The sequence below is a fragment of the Silene latifolia genome, chromosome 1 (genome assembly GCF_048544455.1).
Source record: "Silene latifolia isolate original U9 population chromosome 1, ASM4854445v1, whole genome shotgun sequence".
Taxonomy (NCBI): domain Eukaryota; kingdom Viridiplantae; phylum Streptophyta; class Magnoliopsida; order Caryophyllales; family Caryophyllaceae; genus Silene; species Silene latifolia.
In genome coordinates this window covers 180776873-180802278 of record NC_133526.1, presented here as the reverse complement: position 1 = coordinate 180802278, position 25406 = coordinate 180776873, and the positions used below count along the sequence as shown (strand labels likewise).

Sequence of the window (25406 nt, the reverse complement as noted above, 5' to 3'; positions counted from 1 at the left end):
ATTAGTGTTAAAGCTTGTTATTGGAGACGTCTGATAATTAGTTTTATCATTTGTTGGTGTAAAAATGTATTTTTTTATGTCTTTGAATTGGAATATTGATGTTCTTGAGTGATATCCAAGAGTATCTCCGTTCCATTGAAAGGACACTTATATTTTAAGAAGATCAAGATTTAGTGCCTATTGTTGAGGATTGAAGATTTGTTCAACCTTTGAAGAATGCTTCTACTTCCTTGAAGATGTTTCTCGTTCTTTTTGTATCTCGCCTTATTCTTAATCTCTTGGTGCTTATCCTCCTTCTAAACTCCCTTCTATTTTACTTTAAAAGCTACGCTTGTACTCCTAACTTGTCCTTTGTTCTTTGCTTATCCTCCCTTAACGCCATTAGATAGTACTCTTTCTTGTGAGGAATGTTGACCTTGGTTGGAAAATTCGACTTTTGAGGAGATTGTTTGTGTCTGACCCTTAACCCTGATTTTGAGAGGATGTGATGTTAGAAAGACTTAGATAATGTGATGAGACATACTTAGTGATTCTTATACCTAGTTCCTTGACAAAGTGAGTATAATCGATTGGTGGATTCTTTGTGTTAGGAATGAGTTGCCTATGTAATTAAAGTTATAGAACTTGGCTTTGTTGTTTATGTTTGGGATTTGAAAGCTTAGTAGGTTGAGCGTCGTCACCTTAGGAGTAAACATGAGATAAGTTTAGAATATGAATTTGGAAGAAAACCCATTTTTTAGATGTTAACAATCCCGTATAGATTGGGAATGTGATTTGGTGTTAGTTGTTTCTTGAGAACTTTGTTGAGAAGTCTTTGTCAATTCATTCTTTGGTTTTTAAAACATTGAGGTTGTGTCGAGTGCTTGAGATACAGAGATGCTTTTATACTTGAGTGGTAGATTTGCTTTAGGGAAATCCTAATATGTGATAAGATAGGTGGAAGAAGTATCTAACCGATTTATCACCCCTTAAGCGAGCGTTTATTTTACCTTGACCCTTGTTTGGGATTTGGTCGTTTTGTCATGAAGGTAAAATACCCTAATAGGCGTGACCTTGTTAGAGAGAACCTTAAGTTTTAGGAAGCGTATGGATTAAGCCTTAAAAATCCTCTTTCGTACCATTAATCGTTTTCCTCCCTTTCGTTCATACATTGGTTGGATTTGATTCTTAAGTATAAAAGTTTACTCGTTATTTCCTTGTCTTGAATACCTTCCTAATTCTAATATCTCTTCTTTGGTTGGTAACTAGTTATCTTTATGATTCGACTCTTTTAGTCTCACATCTTGACATGTTCATATATCCCTTTTTAAATTTCCTATCATTTCCTGACCTGGTTATTACCCTTTGTTTCCTTAGTGGAGTGATGACATTGTTGTTTGAGATTTGAGTATCTGGCGTTTCCTTGTTGTCTAATTTTTCCTTTCTCCTTGATCATAAGCGTTACCGTTCATACCTCATTTCCTCGCTTCATCTTGCTCCTCCTTTAAGTTTGACACTTGTATCTTGTGAAACTCTATCCTTGACATCCTTGTAAATTTGACTTCAATTCTTATCCCTAGGAAGTTCATCATACTTCTTTTGTTGGTTAAGCTTGAACCCTCTTAGCATACTTGTATCTATGATGTCTAACTTACTTTTCATTTCGCACAATTTCTAAATATTTCAAGCTACCATTTTTGGTTCGTTGTTAAAAATTTATGTTACTATTACAAAATTTTCCCTACTTGTAAAGATTTGGAAAAATGAAAATTCGATTTAATTCTCTAATTGTTCTTTGAATATAGACTTCTTTATCATGGTTTTGAGTTGCTAAACATGAGATTTTTGTAAATTTTATCCAATTTCTATTCACTTTGATCTAATCATGATGCCTTTGTCAAAGTTTAATATTATATTTCAGAATTTAACTCCCTTTTAGTTTAAAGGTGAAACCTTCATTTCTATTTTGTCTTTCGCAAAAGAAAATTTGAGTGGATTGCCTTTTTCTTTGATTTTGACGTTGATCGGATGATAGAACTAGTTATTGGAAACGTTTGATAACTTGTTCTACGCTTGTCGGCGAATAGTTTTTGTTTTAAATTTGTCTCTGACTTGGAAAGTTAGCGTTCTTGTGTGCACGACAAGAGCATTTCCGTTCCATGAATGAGACTTATATTTTTGAAAACTCTTCATTAATGTTTTTGAAGGTATTTTGATTTTTGATTTATACAAATGATTTGCCTTTTGACCTTATCTTTGATTTGGAATGTGATGTTCTTGAATACGTAACGAGAACACTTTCGTTCCCTTGATGAGAATCGTGCATTAAAAAAATTTTATTTGAAACTTTTGAAAGAATTTTGATTCTTAAGATAAATAACCTTTAAAATGTTTTGGTTACCGATTCCAATTCCAGTTTTATTTTTATAACCTTTCATTTATACTTTCAAGTTTCGAGGACGAAACTTTTTAAAAGATGGGGTGATTGTAACACCCCGTATTTTATTAAGTTGGATAAAATTCTTTTAATTGCTATTTTGAATTTAATTACATCATTTAACGATTTATATATATATGCTTAGCTAATTAATTAATTTCATCATAATTCGATACGTTAATTTTAATAATCATTAATAAGTTTATTTAAAGTTAGTTCGAATTTATTGAAGTTAGTTCGAGTTTATTTATTTAATAATTTCCGTTTCTTTACGAGTCCTTATGAAAGTTGTTTTAAGTGAACCCGAGATGGATTTTGAGAACAAAACCGTCCAATTAGCTATTTTGAGCTTATTTCACTAAATTAGCAATTTTTATTAATATCCGTTAGTTTTGTAAAAAAATCGCTAATAATTCCGATTCAAGCTGATATTGTATTATTTACGTTAACTAGCTGAGTTTATTTTATTTTCACTCATTAAATTTATTTATTATTGATTCCGTTTTATTACTGAAACTTTTACAAAAACCGATTTTATTAACTCGAGACGGTTTTAAAAACGAGCGAAATTACTTAACGATGAAGAAACGTACGTATAATTAGTAGCTAGCAAGCTAGCTGGTGTCTCATTATTATCATTCCTCACGTCTTCTTCCTTTCTTCTATTTCCTTCTTCTTTGTTCTTCTTTTTCTTTCGTTTAAATTTTTGTCTATAAGTCGTCCTGATGCTCTGTTTCTCATCCGTTTTCAATGATTTTTGTTCCATAGCGCTCCTCTCGTCGTTCTCGTCATTCCGATGTAAGTAACATTCATTTTCGTTATGTATTTCTACAAACCCAATTTATACTTTCAGCTTTATTTATTATAAGACGGTTGTAGATGCTAAGATAGACGGTCTTGTATAAGATTTGTTAGTCATAAATGATTAGTTCAATCGGAAAAAGGTAACAATGATAGGTTACTCAATATTACTTGTAAAATATGTTTATTTCGAATGCTGGTTAGTCTGTTTTATAATTGAGACGGTGTATAATTATATATAGGGATCCTTATGGATGTTAATTAGTTTGTTGTATGATTGAGACAGTGTATACTGACCTCTAGGGATCATTAGGGATGCTAGCTAGTAAGTGGTATATTTAAGACGGTGTATGCTGACATGTAGGGATTGTTTTGGGATGCTATTTGGGATTTTAACTGCGATTGTTTTGTGTCTAATTGTAAAAAGGGGGCTGTGAGATGGTCTTATACTTGGTTTTGGTCATTGTTTGGTTGGTGGTTTGAGCCAACTTTCATATTTCCGTCTGGCAAAACCGAGTTTGTTATGGGTCACGTGGTGGCGGGTTGTGAGGCCGGGTATGGCTGCTCGTGAAGTCGCGTTTAGGATCGCTCAAAACGGTCCAAGAGCCGTGGCTATGGGTGCTCGTAGTGTAGGCTTGGGTCATTTAAAATATAATTAAATAACCGTCTCTTATTTTATATAACGGTAATTCGTTAATATCGTCCTTTCACATAATTATTTTAGGTGGCTCATATGTGGTTGAAGATGAAGAGTAATTTTGGGTTTTAGAAGCTTTCTCAAGGGTTATTTGCCTTTTTCTAGCTTAAGGTAACTATTCCGAGTTACTCGACGAATTAATGTCACATTAGTAGTTAATATTGTGCTTGTTGTTTGTTAAGTGTTTAGGTGATTGATAATGTGTTACTTTCGTTTTTCACATGATAGAAATTGGAAATAGCATGAGAATAATATTGCGATAAAATTTGTGATTTGGGCCAAAGTAGGCGAAGACTCGAGTGGGCCGTTATTGACCGAACGAGTTTGGCCAAACTAGGTTTAAACCAGTCAGCCTCGATTTGACCGATGACCCGTCGCGGGACTCGGGTCGAGGGTTTGTCTTTGAGGTGAGATTGGTTGTTATTGGAGGTTTTATGTTATGCCTTGATATTTGTAATTATCATTTCACATGTTGGTTGTTGGATGCTTTGGATGCCTTATGCTTGAGTCTTGTTGCCTCTTTGCCATTTTAGCTTGTTCTCATGAATTATGAGATTAACGGTTAGCTGGAATTTGGATTATTATTGATATTGGAGATATTGTTGGATTGTCAGCTGAATATGCTCTTGCGTAACCTTTCATATACTAGGGTGTGTATGATCTTTTGTGTGTACAAGTTTGGACTCTTTGCCCCTTTTATGGTTAATTGGGTATCCTACTTGTCTTGTGTGGTATGGGCTAAAGTATTCAAGCTGGGACTAGGTCTTAGGTGAGTATTTCGGCCTTCATCATAGATAGGCCATTATAGTCTTTGACGAGTATATGTTTGCGGCTTAATAGCCTTTGTGTTCCTGGCTTGGTGGGTTTATATCCAAGTTGGGGCATGACCTTTCTGCCTATTTTGTGAGGAGATGGTCAGCTTAAGTACTAGTCAACCCTTTGGTGGACTCCTTAGGGTACTCATGTGGTTTTATCATGAGTCTTGGGTGCGGTGGTTTTATCCGCATTTCTCTAGGTTTGCGCAGTCTAGGATTAGGGTTGAGTCGTATCTTGGCCATGTTTTATTCATATTAACCTCTGAGCCAAAATACTAGCTTCCCTACCTCGTGGTATAGACTCGAGTTATAAAGTGACTATTGACTGTACTAGTAACTTATGCCTGTCTCTAGATATATTGTCCTTTCTTGTTTGATGATTCTATGAATCATAGAAGGTGAGATGCAAGCCGGCTATGGTTGATAGAGTTTGGATTCCTGGATGTTATGTGATTCACATGATAGTGTAGTATGAGTCGGTCTAGTATTCACAGGCTAGGACTATGTGTTGTTATATTGTTGTTCACATGATAAGCACGATTGTCTAGCATCTATATGCTAAGGCTATGTGTTATTCATATTCATATTCTTATGTTTACATGTTATATTAATTATGACATTTCGTGGCTGGGAGAACTCGGAGTTACTCCCCACTGACTGTGGCTTTCGTATTTGTATAAAATGCGAATGACAGGTAGGTGATGCATATATGAGGTACATGGACGAGCTAGCGAGCAAAGTAACCTTGGAACCTAGATTGGTTTTATTTTATTGTGACCCTTAAACACTTTTTATGTCACATACATTTTAGGGACATATGTCTCCCTTTCTCATATTTGGGTTGTATAACTTTGTTTCGCAACTTTAGCGATGTTTCATTCATGAGATTTATTTTGGACCTTGCATGTTTGACACCTTCCCATTTGGATATCTTTATAACAGGTTCAGGTTTATTAAAAATTACAGGTTTTTACCCAACTGAACCTATTACAAACATATCCATGCAGCTTTATTCTAGAATTACGTGTTTACTTTTCCGCGATAAATGAGGGTGTCACAATGGTGGTTATAGTAGCTATGATGATGGTCTTGGAAGTGGCCAAAACATTGGTGAGTATGTCACTCCTCTTAAAGAGGATGATTCTAATGGGATTGGCCAACAAGGTGAAGCAAGTGGAAGTGGTAAGAAGAAGAAAAGAAGGAAGGGGTTCAACTTTTGGCCCTTTTCTTAGATGAATGATGAAGAATTCCCTCGTATACATGCTAGCTTGGGGGGGAGGCTAGCAAGTCTTGTAAGTTTTATTTGATTTGCATTTTAGTTTATTTTCTCGCAACCCATTAGATATAACTTGTAGTCCTTCTTGTTTTGTACTTTGAGCTATTTTTATGGTTTAGTGGGTAATTTAATTGTTGGTGCGTTGAGGACAATGTTGTGTTTAGCTTGGTGGGGATTGCATTTGCGTTGTAGTGTAGTTTGCATGTAGTGTAGAAAATTTGAAAATTTTTGAGAGAAATTTATGCTTTTTGCTTGCTTGTCACCTACTTTCCCTCTTATTTATCCTAATGATAGCTTATAAGCTAATGATTTACTCTTTTATGATGGGATAATTGTTACATGGGGATGTCTTGACATAGTAGGTGGGAGATAGAAAATGAACCGAATAGACTTGATCTTGACTTTTGGCAAGCTACAAATTGGTAAGGTAGAGCCTCTTTAGACCGATGCATCCATATTCGGTCTCTCTTAGGTGAGTGTAGGTGTCTCTTTATGATGTGTGTTTCATCAAAACGTACAAGTATGGTTTCCATGTCATCTCTTTATAAGCATGCATTCATTTGTTATAGCATTTTGGAGCCATTTACATGATAATAATTGCCTTTTTTACCCTTTCACAAACATTTATCCCTAGCTACATTATAATTTGCCTACCTTGTTGAGTGAGTAGCTTTGTTTGGTTTTGTTTGGGTGCTCATTTGGGATTTGATTCAAAGTTTGGAATATCATGTGAGCTTGGTCTTAATGCTCAAGAAAGAAATGAAAAAGAAAAAGAAAAAAAATGAAAGAAAAAAATGAAGAATTGAAATGGAAAAAATGAGAAAGAAGAGAATGAAAAAAAAATAGAAAAGCATGAAAAAAAAAGAAAAAAAAAAGAAGTATGATTTGAAAAGAAAAGAGAAGAAGAAGTTGATGTGAGAAACTCTCGTGCATTATTCACGTATTTTGAAGAGTTTACTTATGATTTGTATTATAATTTGGGATTAGAATTGGGATTGAGCATCCTTACATTTGGTTGTTGCTAGCTTGACATTAGATCCACAATCCATTATTCATTTTTCTTCGCCTTTTTTACCCATTACATATTGCCTTCTTCGTACCCATTTGGCTTCTTTATCATGCTTGCATTTGATTGTTTTGGTTTACTAGTTTTGATTGATTGCCATATTAGATTGCGGGCACATTCTTATAAGTCGAGGATAGTTGAGTGTTTATTCACAAAAATGTCCTTTCACATATAAAAGAGTTCGAGTGCATTGTGAGAGTCCATTAGTCAAAAGACCATGCAAGAGCTTAAAGGTTCGTTCAAAGTTTTCCATGCTACGCCGTCATATAAATCTCATCCACGTTTTTGCAATATTCCTTATGCCCATGTTGTCTCAGGTTTTGAATCATTGTGTTTAGCTTGTTTTAGGATACTGCAATTGATGAGATATGGTTTTTTACTTAGGGACAAGCAAGTGTTTAGCTTGGGGGAGTTTGATAAGTCCATTTTATATAGACTTTGTCTTCTTATTTTAGCTCTAATATATTTGATTATTGCTCTAACCTTAGTGATTTTATGAGCTAATATTGTATTCTAGCTGTCTTTGCATGGTTTGTCACATTTTGTAGCAGAACTTGAGCTTTTAGGAGCTTATTTCTAACAAATTTGCAAGAGCTAGTATACAAGGCTAAGTGTGAAACAAACATTGGACCAAACTTGAAGTGTTACATGGATTAACATGCATAAAGATATGGATTAAAATGAGAAATGCAAAATAAGGTCTTATGCAAAGTCAAACCCAAGATTTGAAGTCCAATTAAGGTGGAAACTTTGGATGGTTAGTGAAGCTTTGGATGCTGATATCACATTTAACCCAAGTGAATTAAGATGGAATTAGTGGCTCACAATTGATCCCCTTGACATTTAATCAAGAAGTGAAGAGATTTGAAGCAAGCTTTAAGATGTTCATTGAATGCTCTTAGGATGCTCACTAAACATTTAACCGGAGGATTGAAGTTGAGTTAATAGCTCACTTTGGATTCCTTTGGTAGTTAATCAAGCAATTAAGAGCAAATATTTGGGGTTGACCCCTTGTATTTACTCTAAGTTTTACCCCTCATTTCCTATATAAAAGTTGTAGACTTCAACACTTTTACACACCATTTTACATATCTTCTTTTACACCTTTACTCGCATTTTTCCACACATTTTCATAATGTCTTAGTTTTAGTTTTAGAATAAAATGTAGGTTAGATTTTCTTTATGTTATTTACATTTCCTTTATCATTTCAATATTGTATTACAATTTCTATTCAAGCATTGTTCTTCAAACTCCATTTCCATTGTTGAGGTAATTTATTTCTAATATTATTTCCTTATCATTATGTTCATCATTAACTTAATTTACATAATGCAAGAGTAATATATCTTGTCTAGGTGATAAAGGAAGCCATGCTAAATAACTAATCACATGTGTTAAAATGAGATGTCACGATATTAAAATAGTTTCTATAACATGTTTGCATTATATTGTTTAATCTTTGGTTATTGGCCGTAATCGTAGATTAAGTTTATTAATTCATTCTATAAGTCTAGAGGCACGGGATTAAATTAGACTAAGCATGTGTAGTAGGACGACCTAGTCAGAAATGAGAGTTTCTCTAGGACCGGTTTATGGTTGACACTAATATCGATAGGTGGGTGTCTTTAAGCCTAAGCAATTTATCATTATCAAATGCATTTAGCTAAATTAACATGACTAATTAGTAATTTGTATGTGTGACCCGATTTCCCTAAACGCTTTCTTTTTTTATTGTTTTCATTTTATTTGCAAAAACAACCAACCAACCAACAACCGATAAACCGACCTCGATAAAATTCAATCCATAACAGCTTGTTTAGCAAACTCCCGTCTCCTTGTGGCTCGACCCCTATTACTACATTTATTTGTGTTTAGGGAAATTTATCTTTGCATGGGTGTGCAATAGCTTATCAGGGAGTTGGAGATGGCTGATGATCATTGTTTATCTTTTGTACTTGTCTTATTTTGGTTATTCAGTAACTGACCCCGTGTTGCGTTTTCAAAACTGTGGTGATCCATTCGGGGATGGTGAGTAGTTGGTTTAGCAAGTAAAATTGGTCTGGTTCCTTATGGGCTTGGAGGGGAAATCGAGTCACCACAGGAGTAGATGTCCCTGACGCATGAGCTTAGTAGTTATCATGGTTATCACTTTGTATCTCGTTACGTTGTTTTGTGTTGTAAAGGCGTAAAGTATTATAATATAAATATTCTTCTATTGTCTATTTGATCTACTAACTCGCGTAACCGAGATTGTAACACCTTCATACACTGGGATGGTCCTTGGTAAGACATCTTGATGTACGAGGGTGTTACAATTACTCCCTCTATCTAATTCAATAGTCCGTCTCCTTATTTAAGCAATATTTAAACAAAGTTAAACATTACATATTCTTGATTCTTGTGTAGACGACCTTACACTACAATATTGTAAAATAATTCCTATTAATAACTACCTTTTGACTTTTACACGTCAGTTTTATATTACCGTGATCCATTTTTTACGTCACTGATCTAAAACCACTTTATAAGAGATCAATCGTATAAATAACCTAATTAGCACCATTTATTGTTTATGACAATCTTAACTTAAGACGACTCTTATACGGTGACATCCGATTAAAATAAAAGTGAAAATAAAAAAAAGTTTGTAGCTCCATGAAATATATTAAGTTAAGACCGTCTTAAGTAAGACCACCCTCTCTAATTAAAGGGTACTAATTAACAATGACCCAAATAAGACCACCTGAAAGAGTCCTAATATTCCCATGTACCCCCCATTAAACAAATCAATAAAGTCCTACATTCTCACTTGACCAACACAAACACAAACAACACTCCTTTATCCCTCTTCCCTTTTGCTTAATACTGTCAGTTACCACACTCCTTACTTTCCTCTTTCCATTCCTCCCAAAGATCCCATCATTTCTAGGTTTTAAATTTTAGTCAATCAAATTAGGGATTTCGTGTAAAGCTTCCGCAACAATGGCGCCCAGAGTACAAGACAACTGGGAACGCCTCGTACGCGCGACACTCCGTCGCGAACAATTTCGCACTTCTGGCACTGGTCACGAGCGTCACCCTAGCGGTCTCGCTGGTGCTGTACCGCCGTCTCTCGGTCGTACTTCTAATATTGACGCTATTTTACAGGCTGCTGATGAGATTCAAGCTCAAGATCCTAATGTCGCTCGCATTTGTACGTCGTTTCGATTGTTTTATTTGAATTTTGTTGTTTAATTGTTGATTTTGCATCGCAATTATGTTGTGTTACCTTGACTCCCTTGTACGTGTCGGACACGATATGGTGTGTCAGTGTTTGGTCCTTTCAGTGTTGTCGTTTTATGTTTTTGGAACTAAGTGAGGTGTCGGAGTGTCGTGTTGGATATGTGATGCGCGGTTAAAGTGAAGTGTTGGAGTAAGATATGGTTGTGAATCTCATACTTTATGCTGTAGAATAGGTGTTTAGTACTTTTTCGGATTGTTGTGTTGGATATTGATAAGCGCAGTGAAAGTGATGTTGTGTTACCAAACTACGAATTTTCAAAAACCAGCTGAAGTTGCACTATTAGTCCAACCCAAAGCTGGAAATGTTTTCGAGCAGTCTAGTAGTTTACCTCAACTTTACCCCTCAATTTGAAGGGGGAACCCTCTTTGAGTCAAGCGGCAAAATTGCAACACTAAGAATATTTAATTGTCTTGATTTAGTTACATGTAGATACATAACGGAGAAAAAAAAAACGTATCCTGATGAATTCTATATGTGCTTTTAGTGTGTGAGCAGGCGTATACTATGGCGCAAAATTTGGATCCAAACAGTGAAGGTAGAGGTGTTCTCCAGTTCAAGACTGGTTTGATGTCTGTAATTAAGGTATCAATCTACTATCATTTGTCTAAATAATTCTAGATATGTTTGGAAGTTGTTTTATATTAGTAGTTTTTGTGCATGCTTAAGGTTTTAATATGCCTGTCCTAGTTTATCTTATGATGTGAATTCTGTTAACTGGTGTATGCTTCAGCAAAAACTTGCAAAAAGAGATGGTACTCAAATAGACCGTAACCGTGACGTCGAACGTCTTTGGGAGTTTTACCAGAGGTACAAGCAAAGACACAGAGTGGATGATATTCAACGTGAAGAGCAGAAATGGCAGGAGTCAGGAGTCTTTAGCACGAATTTTGGAGAGTAAATGCCAATTCTCTATTCTTTGCCTAATGTCGTTTTCTGTTCCGTTTTTGTGTTCTTATTACAGCCGATAATGTGCTGTAGAGTTGTCATTGTTGTTGTGCCCACAACTTTTCTCTGTGCTTTGTTATCGTTTCCTTATGTATGGATATAATGTACTAATTCAAAATGGCTGTTGAAATCCTCTGCACATCTTTTGGCATGGAGTAGCATGTGACTGTCTTGTTTTCGGTTTAAGGTCGCTTAGAAAAAAAGTATCTTATATTACTGCAAAAGGACGTGCATTGCAAATCCCCTTAGCGTGCTGGAAGCGGAAGCCTCTTTAGAGCCATTGGTGTAAAGGAGAATGATTGTTTTTTTTTTTTTTTTTTGGTTTGATTGAAGGCTGAAGTTTCTTGCTAATGTTGCCATGGTAGTTTTATGAGTATGTTGCTACATTTGAAACGGTATGTATGTGGATGTTGCCCAATTCAGAATGAAAGGTATGTTAGCCTTGTGATTAGAAAAAGAAAAAGAAAAAGACAAAGGGAAACGAAAGAAGAATCCAAGCTGCTGTTTAAGTTATAATCTGGTGGCCTAGTATGTAGAATGCCATGCAGTACATACAATTTTGTTACCTTATGTTGGATAATTAGTTTATTAGTGGCAATTGCATTCTGAAAGCATATTTTAAAGCACCTTAATTGTGATTTTCTTTACTAAAATTTTAGCCTTTTGGAATTAGACATTTTGTTTTCGTCCATTGATGTTGGGAATTGCTCCTTATGATTCCTCTTAATGTGCTAATGCTGAGGCTGGTATAATTAGTTTCATTAGAAAGGTGTGTATTTTGATGTTCGCATTATCAACCCGTAATGCAAAGCTAGGAGCCATGCAATGAAGTTTCCTTCTTTGACTTAAGGAATTCGCGGGATTATGTGTATTTTGATGGTATTAGCTAGTCAATGACATAATGCTGAGCATGTTGCTCCTTCCTCGAAGAGAAGGATGAAAAATGTAAGGCTGACTGTTCCTGTGGTCTTCTGATGACGTGCGTGGAAGCATGAAAGTTCTGTTGTGTTCTTCTTCTTGTTCCGTTTGAGTTAACTTTGAGGGGGTCCTTAGTTTAGAAAAGTGAGCCTTGAATGTGCCTAAGGTGCGCTTTGGATGAGGCATTAGCCAAAACAACCTGCATTTTAGATGCGCTTTTTAGATAAGGCCCACCTAACGACGCTCACGAGTATGCACTTTCCATATTCTTTTCTTTTAGATCTTTAATTACGGTTACTCCTTTACATGTTGGCCAACTCGAAAACTCCTAATAGGATATTGTTGCCCAAAATTATTTGAAAAATACAATTTTGTTACTCAAACTAGGGTGTCTTGCGTTGAAAAGGCGCTAGCCTTGCGCCTTGCCTCGTCGCCTTGGCCCTTAGCACCTCTGTGCACCTTGCCCCTCTCCAAACTAAGAGGTGGTCGTTTTGTGGAATGGGAAGTTCTACTTTCCTTGTGAACTATATGACCTCGAAGATGTTAAAAGATAATTTTTGGCTCCAAATAATTTTTTTGGTTATGATTAAGTAGTCTTGCATAGCTATTGATATTGTATTAAGGAAGTTAACAGAGTAAAACATAAGCTCTTTTGATATGGTCATTTTTAAGTGCAGTAGTTTTTCTAGTTGCCCTCCTTCCGTTCTAGTAAAAATCTAGGCAACGAGAGTGCTATTTAAAAATTTTGCGGTCCCATGAGGCTGTATGAGTTGTACTTATGGTGCAATGGTTAATATCGAACTGATATTTAGTTGTGTGTGTGTGTCAAATTGTTAACCTCTTGGGTTCCTTACTAGATTCCTTTTCACGTCAGCGATGACAACTTTACCTAGTGCCTCAATAGCCCCCGCCTACTTTTGGTGGAAGTTCCTGACATGCACAAACTTACGAGGTTTTTTTCACATGCCCTATAGTGCCCCATAGTGTGAATTTACTAAGATATGCATCAGTCTGCTGTAATTTTACAATATGAGAAGATAGTTACTGACAACTTTATTTATCATATTTCAAAGTTAAAGAATAACAAGTCTTTCGCTCCTTAGGAAATGGAGAACAAGTTCTCAGTTTACTTACTAAGATATAATTAGGCTGAGCAGACCTTTATGGTCTCTTCTTGATGCATAGTGTTCATTTTCTGCTCGTCAGTTGGCTACTTGGTTGCAATCTTATGGCATAGAGTAATTAATAATTCTCTTTCTTAAAAGTATTAGTTATAGAATTCTCATCCGTTCTGTATTGATTTTCATCCCTCACGTGGATTAGTTGCTTGAATGGAAAATGATATTATTGTTGTTCTCACTCGTCAACATTACAACAAACTAAATTTTGTATTGTGCTATTACAGATTGGTGGAGAGGAGGAAAATATTTGCTACTTTAAGGGCTCTGGTCGAGGTGATGAAAGCCTTAAGCAATGATGCAGCTCCCGAAGTAGGAAGACTAATTATGGAGGAGGTATGGCTCCTATCCCTGTTGTATAGTATTTGGTTTTGGAACCCTTTGAGTTAGAGTATTGGGGGAACTTTGATGTTTCCTCCTGATTTTTTTTCCTACTCAGTTGTGGTCTTGTGCTTGGGATACCATCATGGGGATGGGTTTAGTGGATATTTACCCGAGCTCGCAGACATATTTTGTTGTTTGTCGGTCTAGATTCTAGAGCAACGGCTTTCTCTTTTGTAAAATGATTTTGCTATTTGTGGATATCTAAGTTTTGCCTCGCCGGTTTGTTGCGATGTATAGGGCTTTATCTTTATACACATGCCCGTAGCTGGAAAAATCAATAATAAAATTTAATCCATGGTAGCTGTACTATTTATCGGCCACATTGTGTTGAATTTTCTCATGTTTTAAATTGTTCTAATTCACATTTTTGTGGTTGCCTGTTGCTTCTCATTGTGGTCCCAGTTAAGAAGAGTTGAAAAATCAGATGCGTCTGGGGAACTCATTCCGTACAACATTATTCCATTGGAAGCTCCATCTTTGACCAATGCCATTGGTGTTTTTCCAGAGGCAAGAATTAATGACTCACTCTTAGAAGCTTTTGTTCTGTTTATCACAATAGTTGTCTTTCAGCTGTATTCCAGATCATTGTGTCTTCTACAGTTTCTTTTTGGGGACTTGACCCTTCGATAATGAATGATGATTTGGGCGAATGCTTGTATCGTTATATCCGGACATTCTATATGCTATATTTGCACCTCACTAGTAATGCTAATTGTTAACTTTCTGATGTCTGTGTTTCCCCTTCTGTGTTCCATCCTTTTTGCTATTATTAATCCAAGTCCTATTTACTGGCTTTTCTGATCAGGTTAGAGCTGCTATATCTGCTATTATGTATGCTGAAACCTTTCCTAGGCTTCCTGCTTCTTTTGAGGTTTCTGGCAAGCGAAATTTGGATATGTTTGATCTTTTGGAATTTGTCTTTGGTTTCCAGGTTTGCCCTGACTTTTATCTAATTTTGTATATGAGATTGTTGTGCTTGTTATTGCTTTGATAAATTTTCATTTACTTTTGCTTGCATCATGATTTTTTTTAATGACTTGTTCTAGCTTATCTCTCTATTTCTCATTTTGGTCTGTAGTAAGGGGTAACTCTTAAGTCTAAAGCTTATGAATTTCATCCGATGGTGACAGGAGTGTTTGTGTGCTCTTGATTAGTTCTTGTGATTGTTTGGATCCTCAATCTATATTCTTTCTGTGTTCAATTAGAGAACTGTATAACCATAGAGTTCTGATACAAAAGCAGGTTTTGGACGTTTCTGGGGCAAAAGCCTCTCTTGGGGTGGAACTGGAAAGTGGAAACTGCTACACAATGCATGTCATTTCCTTAAAATGTCAAAATTTTCATGACTTGTCTGCAGTTCCTTGACATTTTAGGGAAAATGGGAAATGACATGTCAATCTATATTCTTTATGTGTTCAGTTAAAGAAATGTATAACCGTAGAGTTCTGATACAAAAGCAGGTTTTGGATGTTTGTGTGGCAAAAGCCTCTCCTTAAAATGTCAAACTTTTCATGACTTGTCTGCAGTTCCTTGACAGTGAAGGAGAAAAGTGAAAAGGTCTTGAATTCTTTAGGATTATATTCTGCTTTGGTAAGAGGGGAGGGGGTGTTGGCTGACTCTGTTTTGTGTTGTTTCTTACAATGTTCTTTCTACTTTTTGTTTTGTGTAGGCTTCTTGCACCATTTCTAATCTATTCTTGAGTTTTTTTTTTTTTGCAGAGGGATAATATAAGAAATCAACGTGAAAATGTCATCCTTGCTATTGCAAATGCACAATCTCGCCTGGGTTTGCCAGATGAGCGTGATCCTGTGAGTGGTATTTTTTTTGCTGTCAAAGAGCCATATACGTTTTGTTTACCATTGAAAGCATTCTTACTCAACTTGTGGACCTTGATAATGTTCATTGGTTTTGGTACTATTGCTATCTGAATTAATTTTTTTGTCTAATGAACCTAAGTTCAGAATTTTTGGTTAATGATTCTCTGTGACATTGCATATTGGTTGACCTCCAAACTGTATTTAAAATAAGCCTCTTTTTTTGTCGTCGTATGAAATGCAAAGACCACTTCATTACGGTGAAACATGATGTAATAGATTATGTGAAAGTTGCTTTTTGATGCCGTAGCCTTTTCAACCTTCCCAAAATACCATGTCTATGTATGCCATTTTCTGTCTAAGGCTTGGTGCCTCTTGATCATAAACTTTTATTGTTAACTATCTAGGTTAAGACTGATTAAATTAATGCTTTTTCTTATAACTTTATATATCTTTGCCTGTAGTATATGACGGTATCACCTATGTTTCCGCTTCACTTGGTCAAGTGTTTTGATATGATCTGCATGTTAGCTGCAGTTTATTTGATTTGTAGTTTGTACTTTGTAGTATGATTATTTCTTGTGTTTAATCCTCCCATCATAGCAGATCTTTGTAAATTTATATTTATGCTTTATGTTTTTGATGGTTTCTTCTGGCATTGGCAGAAAATAGATGAGAAGGCTATCAACGAGGTTTACAAGAAGGTCCTGGACAATTACTTCAGATGGTGCAAATATCTGCGGATACGAATAGCATGGAACAGGTCTGTAAACTAACCATTGCCCCAGATATTTTAGATAGTGACATCATCCCCTATCACTAACTACCTTTTTTCCTTCAGCTCTGATGCAATTACTCGGGAGAGGAAACTTTTTGTTGTTTCTCTGTACTTCCTTATTTGGGGGGAGGCTGCCAATGTTCGGTTTATTCCTGAATGCATTTGCTACTTGTTCCATAATGTATGTCTCTTTGGATCTGTTAAGTTTTTCTTTTACTTTGTTTTTCTAGTAGGTATTTTTTTTTCTAGATGTGATATAATTGGATGTCTAACTTTTGCTAAGGTTTTTACATGAACATATGTGGTATTTGAAGTTAAGTTGGTGGCTTGCAGATGGCGAAAGAGTTAGATGCAATCTTGGATCACGGAGAAGCTTATTTTGCTGAAAGCTGTAGAACTGAACATGACTCTGTCTCTTTTCACGAGAAAATTATATGTCCTATTTACGAAGTACTGTCGTTGGTAAGTGAGCTATTCCAGTTTGTTATCTTTATCACCCAGTGAAAAAGTTCATTTTCGTGTGAGATTAGTGGAAAGTGGAAACTTGGTGAGACTGTTGAGAAATAATTGGTGCACTCGTGTCCTTATTAGTGTTCATATTCTAACAAATCCTTCTCCTTTAGTCAGAGTAATTTTCCTACAAAACACTGATACTTCCATTATTGGTTCTTGACCTCCGTAAAACAACAGCAACAACGACAATAACATTCTTTCCCGTTGCTTTAGGGATCTTGCAAATAGCGGGGTAAGTGGGGCCCGATTATGCGGCCTTACCCTGGTGCCAACAATTCCAAATGATCTAAAAATGAAATAACGTCGAGAGAACATAAAATGTCCGCTACTTCTCAATTAAAAGAAAGTAAGAAACTCAGCCAGCTTGACGAGCCATTTTGCTTTATTCATTCATTATTCAAAACCAAAGAATAATGAGTCTTTCTCTTCATCAAAAAAACTATTTGTTCTTGTTATTTTTTTTAATCTTTTTTCGAGACATTGTGGGTCTCTCAAGTTTCACTTTATTTTTTCCCCTCAAAAAAAAAGTCACTTTATTTTTTCCCCTAAAAAAAAAAGTCACTTTATTTTTGACTATTTACATGTTCCTTATTTAATGCTAAGTTTGTGTTGCTTTTGTTTTGATGCTGTCATAGCGTCACTCGACTAGAACCAAAGATTTACAGGGGATTTTAGGATTCTCTTACATGCTTGTTTCTCTTTTAGAATATTTATCGACAGATTCACTTGGGATTTAGAATGTCGTTGCCGGTTTTTATATGATGTGGGATGCTTCTCTTTCTTTATGCTGACTCCTCTTTGAAAACATATCATGCTTCCTGACTGTAGTAGGCAAAGCTGCTTATAGTCTCCAACGAGCTAGTGTCGTTACTGAGTTTTTCTTTTATGTCCAATGCCGTCGTGTGAATGGCTGAATGCCGATGGGCTTGATCTGCATTGGCTTTGCCAAACTAGGTCTAAGTATTGCTCCTTTCCTGCAGTTATGTTATATCTGTTTTCTTTTTTTTTGGCAACTTTGCATGTGTAAAATGATCAAATTCTCCTCTGTTTTTAAGCCAGCAAGTGTCTTATGGCTGGGGCATTCCCTCGTTTCTATCCCTACCTCACCCATCGCTGCAATCCAAGGCAGCAAGACTCCCAACCTTCCTTATCAATTACCAACCCGCCTGCCCCACCCATGGAGTGCACCCTTACCTCCCCATATCTCCGATGCAAGTATTGAATGCCACACCTCGCGTGCAATTCTCCCATCACTCCAAAAAATCCAATCACACTTCCCGCAACTAACTGAAATCAACCCCACAACCCCACCTTCACAACTCCTTTCCACCCTCGCATAACCCATTACCCCTGCCGCCGCACCTCCAGTCATCTCTCTCCATCTTCCTACCACCTGTGCGTGGGTGGTGAAGAGAGAAAGGGGATCAAAGTGTATAGGAAGAGGAGTATGTAACAGAACACAGGATGGCAATTCAAGAGGTGGGTGGTGGTTAGGGCAGATCAGAGGTGGTGCAAGCGTTGAGGAGGGGGCTGGTGGGCAGCGGTAGTGCTGCAATTTGGGCCAGGGGTGGAGTAGTGGTTATTAAGAGTTTTGGCTTGAGTGAAGGGTAATAGATTGCAAGAAAATATCGCAAACCGACCTGTTCATTTTCCCTAAAAAATCAGTCAAAGCAATTGTAAATATCCAATTGGATAGAAGGTGTTTAAATGCTGCACTCTGAGCTACGCGCTGTCCTCTCTTTCCCTCTCTCTTGCCTTTAGGGTATGAAATAAATGTGTTTTGCACTTGTAGGAAGCATCAAGAAATAACAATGGGAGAGCTGCACATTCTGCTTGGAGGAACTATGATGATTTTAATGAATATTTCTGGTTTGTTTTTCTTTGAACCCAGTGTTACTTGTCTTTATTAGCAAATTTATATTGTGATAAATACTCTCTCTATGTAGGTCTCCTGCCTGCTTAGAGTTAGGATGGCCAATGAAGGAGGGGTCGGCATTTTTGAGAAAGCCAAATAATCGGAAAAGGGTAAAGTTCAATCTTTCGTTGCATATCACGTTTTTTTAAGAAAGATGATTTGGAGAATTTTGTGGCAGTTGATTTTCCTCAATATCTCTGGACACATGCATTTATTTTCATTTGTTTCTTCCTTTGAATTAAGATTTACTATCCTTACATGTTTTGCTCTAGATATATGACCAGAATATAGGAAGTACAGTTAGTAATATTGGTGCTCAGTCTGTCGAACTTTAGGAGTGTAGGATGTCTTTTGTAATCAGTGGAGGAGTATATGTGATACGAATGCGGAAGCGACTTAACGGATTTTAACGAACTTAAGGGTATCACGTGTTAAGCGTGACAACCGAACTGATTTTAACGAATTAAAAAGGGGATATTTAGTCCGTAGTTCTACCTTGAACCCGGTGCTAATATCGATGAGATTGGAGCCCAATCCTCAATCGCCAATTCGAAGTACACTCTCGAATTTTGTATACAAACTGATCCGTAATGATCAAAAGCTTGCAACGGTTTTTGTTTCTTTCAAACTTTAATATTCATAATCTCGAATATTGAACGTGTTATTGTACAAAGGCATTATCTTCATGCCGATGTTAAATTTTTATTAGTTACTCCGTTCATCTCACTCTTACTATAATAATCTTCACTTTCATTTTTGAGTTGTCCCACTTTAATCTTCTCACTGTCCTTTTTGAGTGTTAATTTATATCTATTCTCTCTTGTCTTTTGTTGACCACTTCTCTCTACTTTTTATTATTTTACTATAAGATTGGTTCCCGTATTAAACATGATAGGAAGATGAAATTGATATGGAGGGAGTATTTCAGTATTTACTCTTTACAGTGATCTTTTTATACGACTCTTCTTGTTAGCTGACGACTAAACGTTTTTGGGAATATGGCTTCATTGTATTTTGTTCCGTAACATTAATTTTTACTTCGATTTACAAAACATCGTTTTAATTTGTATCTTAGATTTAAATTCCAAGTTTTTATAAAAGAAATCCGAGCTTTGATTTTTAAACCTATAAGTTTAACTTCACTTTTGTATTATGTTTCACTCCCCATTTGCTTTTCACTTTTCGTTTTCTATAATTCACATTTTGTGGTGTGCGATCATCCAGGGACGGTTCTAAAGGATGATTCATGTCAGCCGATCCTAAATCATTTTGGGATTAAGGCTCTGATGTTGTTGTCTTCCGCCACTAGCTTTGATATTTCTTCTGCTAGTGGAATCTATTTTAGTGCTCATCTAATGTTCATATTTGTTGCTGTTGTGTAACAGACAGCAAAAAGCAGTTTTGTTGAGCACCGGACCTTTCTTCATTTGTATCGAAGTTTTCATCGCATGTGGATCTTTCTGTTCATCATGTTCCAGGTTCATGTCAATCTCTTCCAGCTTATCATGCTCACTGGATTTGCTTGATCAAGGTGATGATAAAAATCATGTTACAGGCTTTAACAATTATAGCTTTCTGTGGTGATCTCAACATGAAGACTTTTAAACTCCTTTTGAGCATTGGGCCAACTTTTGCTGTCATGAATTTTGCCGAGAGTGAGTAAATTCTCTTCCCTGTGGCTTATTCTCGCCATTTTGAGTCTATTTTGTTGACATCAATTCTGGCTGCTGGATTGTTTGATATTGTGACACTAGGTTGTTTGGATGTTCTGCTTATGTTTGGTGCATTTACAACGGCAAGAGGGATGGCTATTTCAAGGCTGGTTATTAGGTTCTTTTGGTGGAGCCTGTGCTCTGTTGCTGTTATCTATTTTTATCTGTGAGTGCACTTTCTTTAGTTGTGATTTGTGTTTTTGCTATTACATTTACTAGCATTCTTATTTTGGCTGTTTTAAATATCAGGAGGGTTCTACAGGATTGGAACAAACAGCAAACTAGATCATTATCCTTTCGGATATACATTCTAATGTTGGGTGTTTATGCTGGGTTGCGTCTGCTTTTTGCTCTAATGTTGAAGATCCCTGCTTGTCATGCTTTCTCTCAAATGTCTGACCAGTCATTCTTTCAGTTTTTTAAATGGATTTATCAGGTAAAATTGTTGTCACAACTCAGCTCGTTGTTTAGTCAGCATAGCAGGTCTCCCTAGTCCCTTAGTTGTTCTCACTTCTTTGTTTTCAGGAGCGATACTATGTTGGCCGCAGTCTGTTTGAGAAGCCTCTTGACTATGCGAGGTTCCTCTCCTCCCCCTTCTCTATATCTCTCTTGTGCGCTCACTGTGAGTCATTGATTCTTGATTAAAGACATTATCTATCGCAGATATGTTCTCTTTTGGTTCGTCATCTTCGCATGCAAGTTCACTTTTGCTTACTTCCTGCAGGTGAAGCACGCTCCCTCTCTCTTTCTCTCCCCTTCTCCCCCCTAATTTAGCTTCTTTTATTGCTTCTGTTGCTTGCTTTCGTTTTGTTGACATTTCTTGTGTTGTTATTTAAATGTTTCTCTACAGATTCAGCCATTAGTAAGGCCTACACAAATTATCGTGCGTCTTCCAGATATTCGATACTCGTGGCATGATTTTGTCTCAAAGCGTAAGTGCTAGTATTTGGTACTTATTTTTTGTGTGTTTGTTTTAAGTCTCCCCCCTATGTTGCTCAGACTAGTTTAGAAGTATCCGATGTGTGTCCAAGTGTAAGACTCGGCCATTTTTATGAAAAATGTGCATATTTTGGCGTAAAATAAGGTGTCGAAGTGTCATACCCTTGTTCGAGTGTCGAGTGTCGGACACGGGTACGTGAGGGAATCTGAAGAATCAGAGCAACATAGTCTCCCCCTACCTTTTTTTTGGAACCGTTTTTTAGTTAATGGTCAATAACAATTTTTCTCCTCAAAATTTGTCGGATTATATGCCTTTGTAAACATGGGGTTCAGTGGTCTCCATAGGATTTTTCCCATATCTTAGGCATGGATTGAAACTGCCTTATGCGTGGCGTATCTGCCCAAGACAAAAAAAAAAAAGAATTAACTGCCAGTTTACTGGGCGGGTGCATCAATTTTCAAAGGATCAGAACTTTAAGAGCCAAATATGTTCAAGCGTCTTATAAAAGGAGGAATAGAGTAGGCTGTTAGTGCTGGGGTTCAAATCTCTGCTAGCGCTGATACTTACTAACATACATACTTTTTTTTGAAACATACCAGATACTGAGACACTCCCTGTGTTATAGCGGCTCTCTATAAGACGCACCACCATGCAGCGTCTCTATTCGTTACCATGGTGCCTAAATATCTATCTTAAGTGTACCCTATTTTACTAGTATTTTTAAACTCGCCCCAATTTGTTCATTTATTTTTAATTTGTAAAAGTAATCTGAGCATTCTTTTAGAAAAAAAGATTCATTTTTGTATGGAATAAAAAGTTAGAAGAGAAACTGTTTCTTATATTTGTAGTATAAGTTATTGTAACCTACATGATGAACTGACGGTTGATGCAGTGCTGTGCAAATTATTGCAGATAATCATAATGCGCTAACAATAGCGAGTTTATGGGCCCCGGTTGTTGCTGTAAGTTTCTTTGAGTTCTGACTTTTCATTTTATCTTTTTATTTACAACTTTTGCTGGTGATAACTATTAGATGCCAATCAAGTAACTTGTGAGCTTATGTAACTAATCATGATTGGGAACACAGATCAGGTGAAAGCGATTTTGCAAATGAGAGTTGAAGCATTTATCTATTGCAAGTATCCTATGTCTCATTCATTTATATACGACTGCAGATAAGCCAACCTTATCTCTAGATTGACAAGGTTCCTTTGGCTTAGGTGTGTGTAGACCTTGAGCTTGGCTGATTTAGCTTGGGTTTATAGCTCTACTTTATCATCTCATAATTCGTTATTACGATTCTCTATATGTATAAATAATACTCCACTCAATACTATACATTTTACTTTTACATATTCTTTAAGAAAAACTATTATAATATTCAGTTTTGATCTTCTACCCAAAAATACCCCCTCTCTCACATCCTCACACTCCCTGACCCATCACGGCATCACCCACACAAATCACCATCAACTCTTCCCCTATATCCAATCTGCGACCACATTATCCTGAACCTCAAACCTATTCCGGCGACTCTTCATCCACCCACGCAAAACACCATCAACCACCACCTATTCCGGCGACCCTTCTTCCACCTGTTGCGACGCGCTCTATTGCCACGCGACCCTCTACTGACTTCAACCTTCGCGTGGCCCACCACTGACATCAACGTTCGTCGCATGACACACCACTGACGCGGCGTTGTCCATTTTCGAGCCACTATTCAAAGCCCATAAGTTAACATCTTTGGGGACAAATGAAGATGGAGGTCGTGGACTCGTGGCGTGAGGATGGAGGTCAGATGGCGGTAACTGAGTCGAGGGTGATTCAAACAACGGACGTCGGTATGGTGGCTGAAGTTGGGCTTGGCGTGGTGGCATGTGGGTAGTGATTAGGTGGTGAGGTCTCATAGTGATGGTGGTCTTGTTGATGGTAATAAATGCTGGGTTGATGGGTGAACGTGGTTAGCGTGGTGGACCAATGGTGGTGCTGACGGAGGATAAGTGGACAGTGGTGCTTTTGATGTGGATGAAGACTTGCAGTGGTGGATAGATGTGGTTAGATTTCAGTGGAAGTTGGAAGGGGTAAAATGGTAACTTTAAGACTTAAAATTTACTACATAAGGAAATGTAGAGTTGAATGAAATGTCTCAAAAAGGAATATGTATAGAATTGGTTGGAATGGAGGTAGTCTAATATTACTTCACTACTCCCTCAAATCCAATGCATTCTACCGACCTTACATTTTCGGACAATTCTATCCATTCTACCCATTCCATTTTTGGCAAAAACTTTACCAACTTATCCTTATCAAAACCTCGTTTTTACATAAATTACCATCAATTGTTATTCCGTGATCCATCTCTACTAACACAACTACTTATGACATAACCCCCCATTTAGCACCTTAGTCCCACAACACCACTCCACTCCTTCGTTCTGATACCCTCTCTACTTCCATTTTGCACCATCCTAAATCTGTCCTCTCCACCACCTAAGCCCATCATTTCTGATGACCTTTTCCCTGACATGTGCTTAGACCACCAGAGACTAGAGACTAGCGCCCCTGTGTCCTGCTCGAACCCACCACATCAAACCCTCATGCTACTTTCTACACCACCATTTGCACCACACCTTGTTGATGCAGGTTGCGAATCATCTTGTTCCAACAAACTCCTCTACACCCTTCTCCAACTAAATCTCCTCTCTTTCAGACCTTAATTGATTTTTTTTCAACTAAACTTTTAGATGTGAAGTTTTTGATTTACAAGAAATTAATTGTGGTTTTCCAAAACTAACTACACCATTGATTTTGTCGAAAAAATTGATTCGGAGGTGGAGGGGTTAAATAATGATGACAATGATCATAATAGCGGTGCTTGAGATAAATTGTTTGCTCGCTGCCTTTGGGTCTTATCTTTGTAAAACTTATTTTTTGACACGAGTTGGCTTCACTCTCGCAAGTGAACATTATTTCGGCTTCTAACATAAGGATGAAAAGGGTTGGATTAATGAAGTTTGGATGTTAGTTCCTTTAGCTATTTTGTAGTGTACTTAAATTTACAAGAATCATTGTATTTTCGATGACATTGCTTTTGTGTTCCACCACTTCCTTTTGAGGCTATTGTATTGGTGATGCTCAATTCCACGAATGGGCTTGAGGCACACCCACAAGGAGGAAGGAAGTGAACTTCATAAGTGAAAAGGTTATGTTTTATGCCAACACTAATCGGCAAAGGATGGAGTAACTCTCGTTTTTACAAAATGTGACCATCTCTCATTGAGAGCTTAATCTTTTTCTCGTTCTCATATATATGGGCGTCACCTTATTGGTGTCTTTTTGAGTTTTTGTACATGGGTGTCACCCCCTTTGGTGCCCTTTAATCATTCATACTTCACATATCAAAAAAATTGGCAAATGATAAAATAGCAAGAGCAAAAACGTTGATGATTTTTAACCCAATGAGTTAGGAGTTACTTGACCGCAACCGAGTGTGAGCTTATGGATTGAACATTTTCTTTTCTTTAATTGGTGTGGCACACTCCCAGTTTTATGAAATTAACCAATATTAATGGTTTAAGAATGCTTATGATCTGTTTGCTCGCTTCTTTGCTTAGCAATCTTAACCACCCCAAGATGATGCAAAAAAGTACTGAAATACTACAGAAACAAAGTTGTCATTTTTGTTTGTTTTATTTCATATATAAGGACGACGTGCGTCTATTTGTAACTTACTTATACTAAGTTATATGATATGATTTGGCGGATACCATATCAAGGGGTTGACACCTATGTAATAAACACGAGTTAGACAAAAAGCTACACCATCTGTAATACTCCATGTGAACTAAAGATGTTATTTGGGTGGGGCACCCCCTTAACTAGGTCTATTGATAGGCTTAAATGACTAGTGTTTTAAGGGATTGAGAGTACTACTCATATCATCAAAGTGCA

The 25406-nt window shown here is 36.8% G+C and overlaps 1 protein-coding gene across 1 annotated transcript in view; it reads left to right on the top strand.

Annotated features, from left to right (window-relative positions):
* The first annotated feature begins 9823 nt into the window (after nt 1-9823).
* Nucleotides 9824-25406, top strand: part of LOC141612905 (callose synthase 10-like) — a 35794-nt gene continuing 20211 nt past the window's right edge. Inside the window, exons 1-20 of the mRNA XM_074431654.1 lie at nt 9824-10265; nt 10840-10937; nt 11086-11249; nt 13624-13732; nt 14183-14287; nt 14586-14711; nt 15499-15588; nt 16260-16357; nt 16436-16553; nt 16706-16834; nt 18678-18754; nt 18832-18910; nt 20186-20278; nt 20356-20455; nt 20555-20678; nt 20762-20948; nt 21038-21090; nt 21176-21236; nt 21363-21444; nt 22365-22414. Coding sequence (XP_074287755.1) covers nt 10055-10265; nt 10840-10937; nt 11086-11249; nt 13624-13732; nt 14183-14287; nt 14586-14711; nt 15499-15588; nt 16260-16357; nt 16436-16553; nt 16706-16834; nt 18678-18754; nt 18832-18910; nt 20186-20278; nt 20356-20455; nt 20555-20678; nt 20762-20948; nt 21038-21090; nt 21176-21236; nt 21363-21444; nt 22365-22414 — 2154 coding nt within the window. The 5' untranslated portion in view covers nt 9824-10054. The remainder of the gene's footprint in view (nt 10266-10839; nt 10938-11085; nt 11250-13623; nt 13733-14182; nt 14288-14585; nt 14712-15498; nt 15589-16259; nt 16358-16435; nt 16554-16705; nt 16835-18677; nt 18755-18831; nt 18911-20185; nt 20279-20355; nt 20456-20554; nt 20679-20761; nt 20949-21037; nt 21091-21175; nt 21237-21362; nt 21445-22364; nt 22415-25406) is intronic.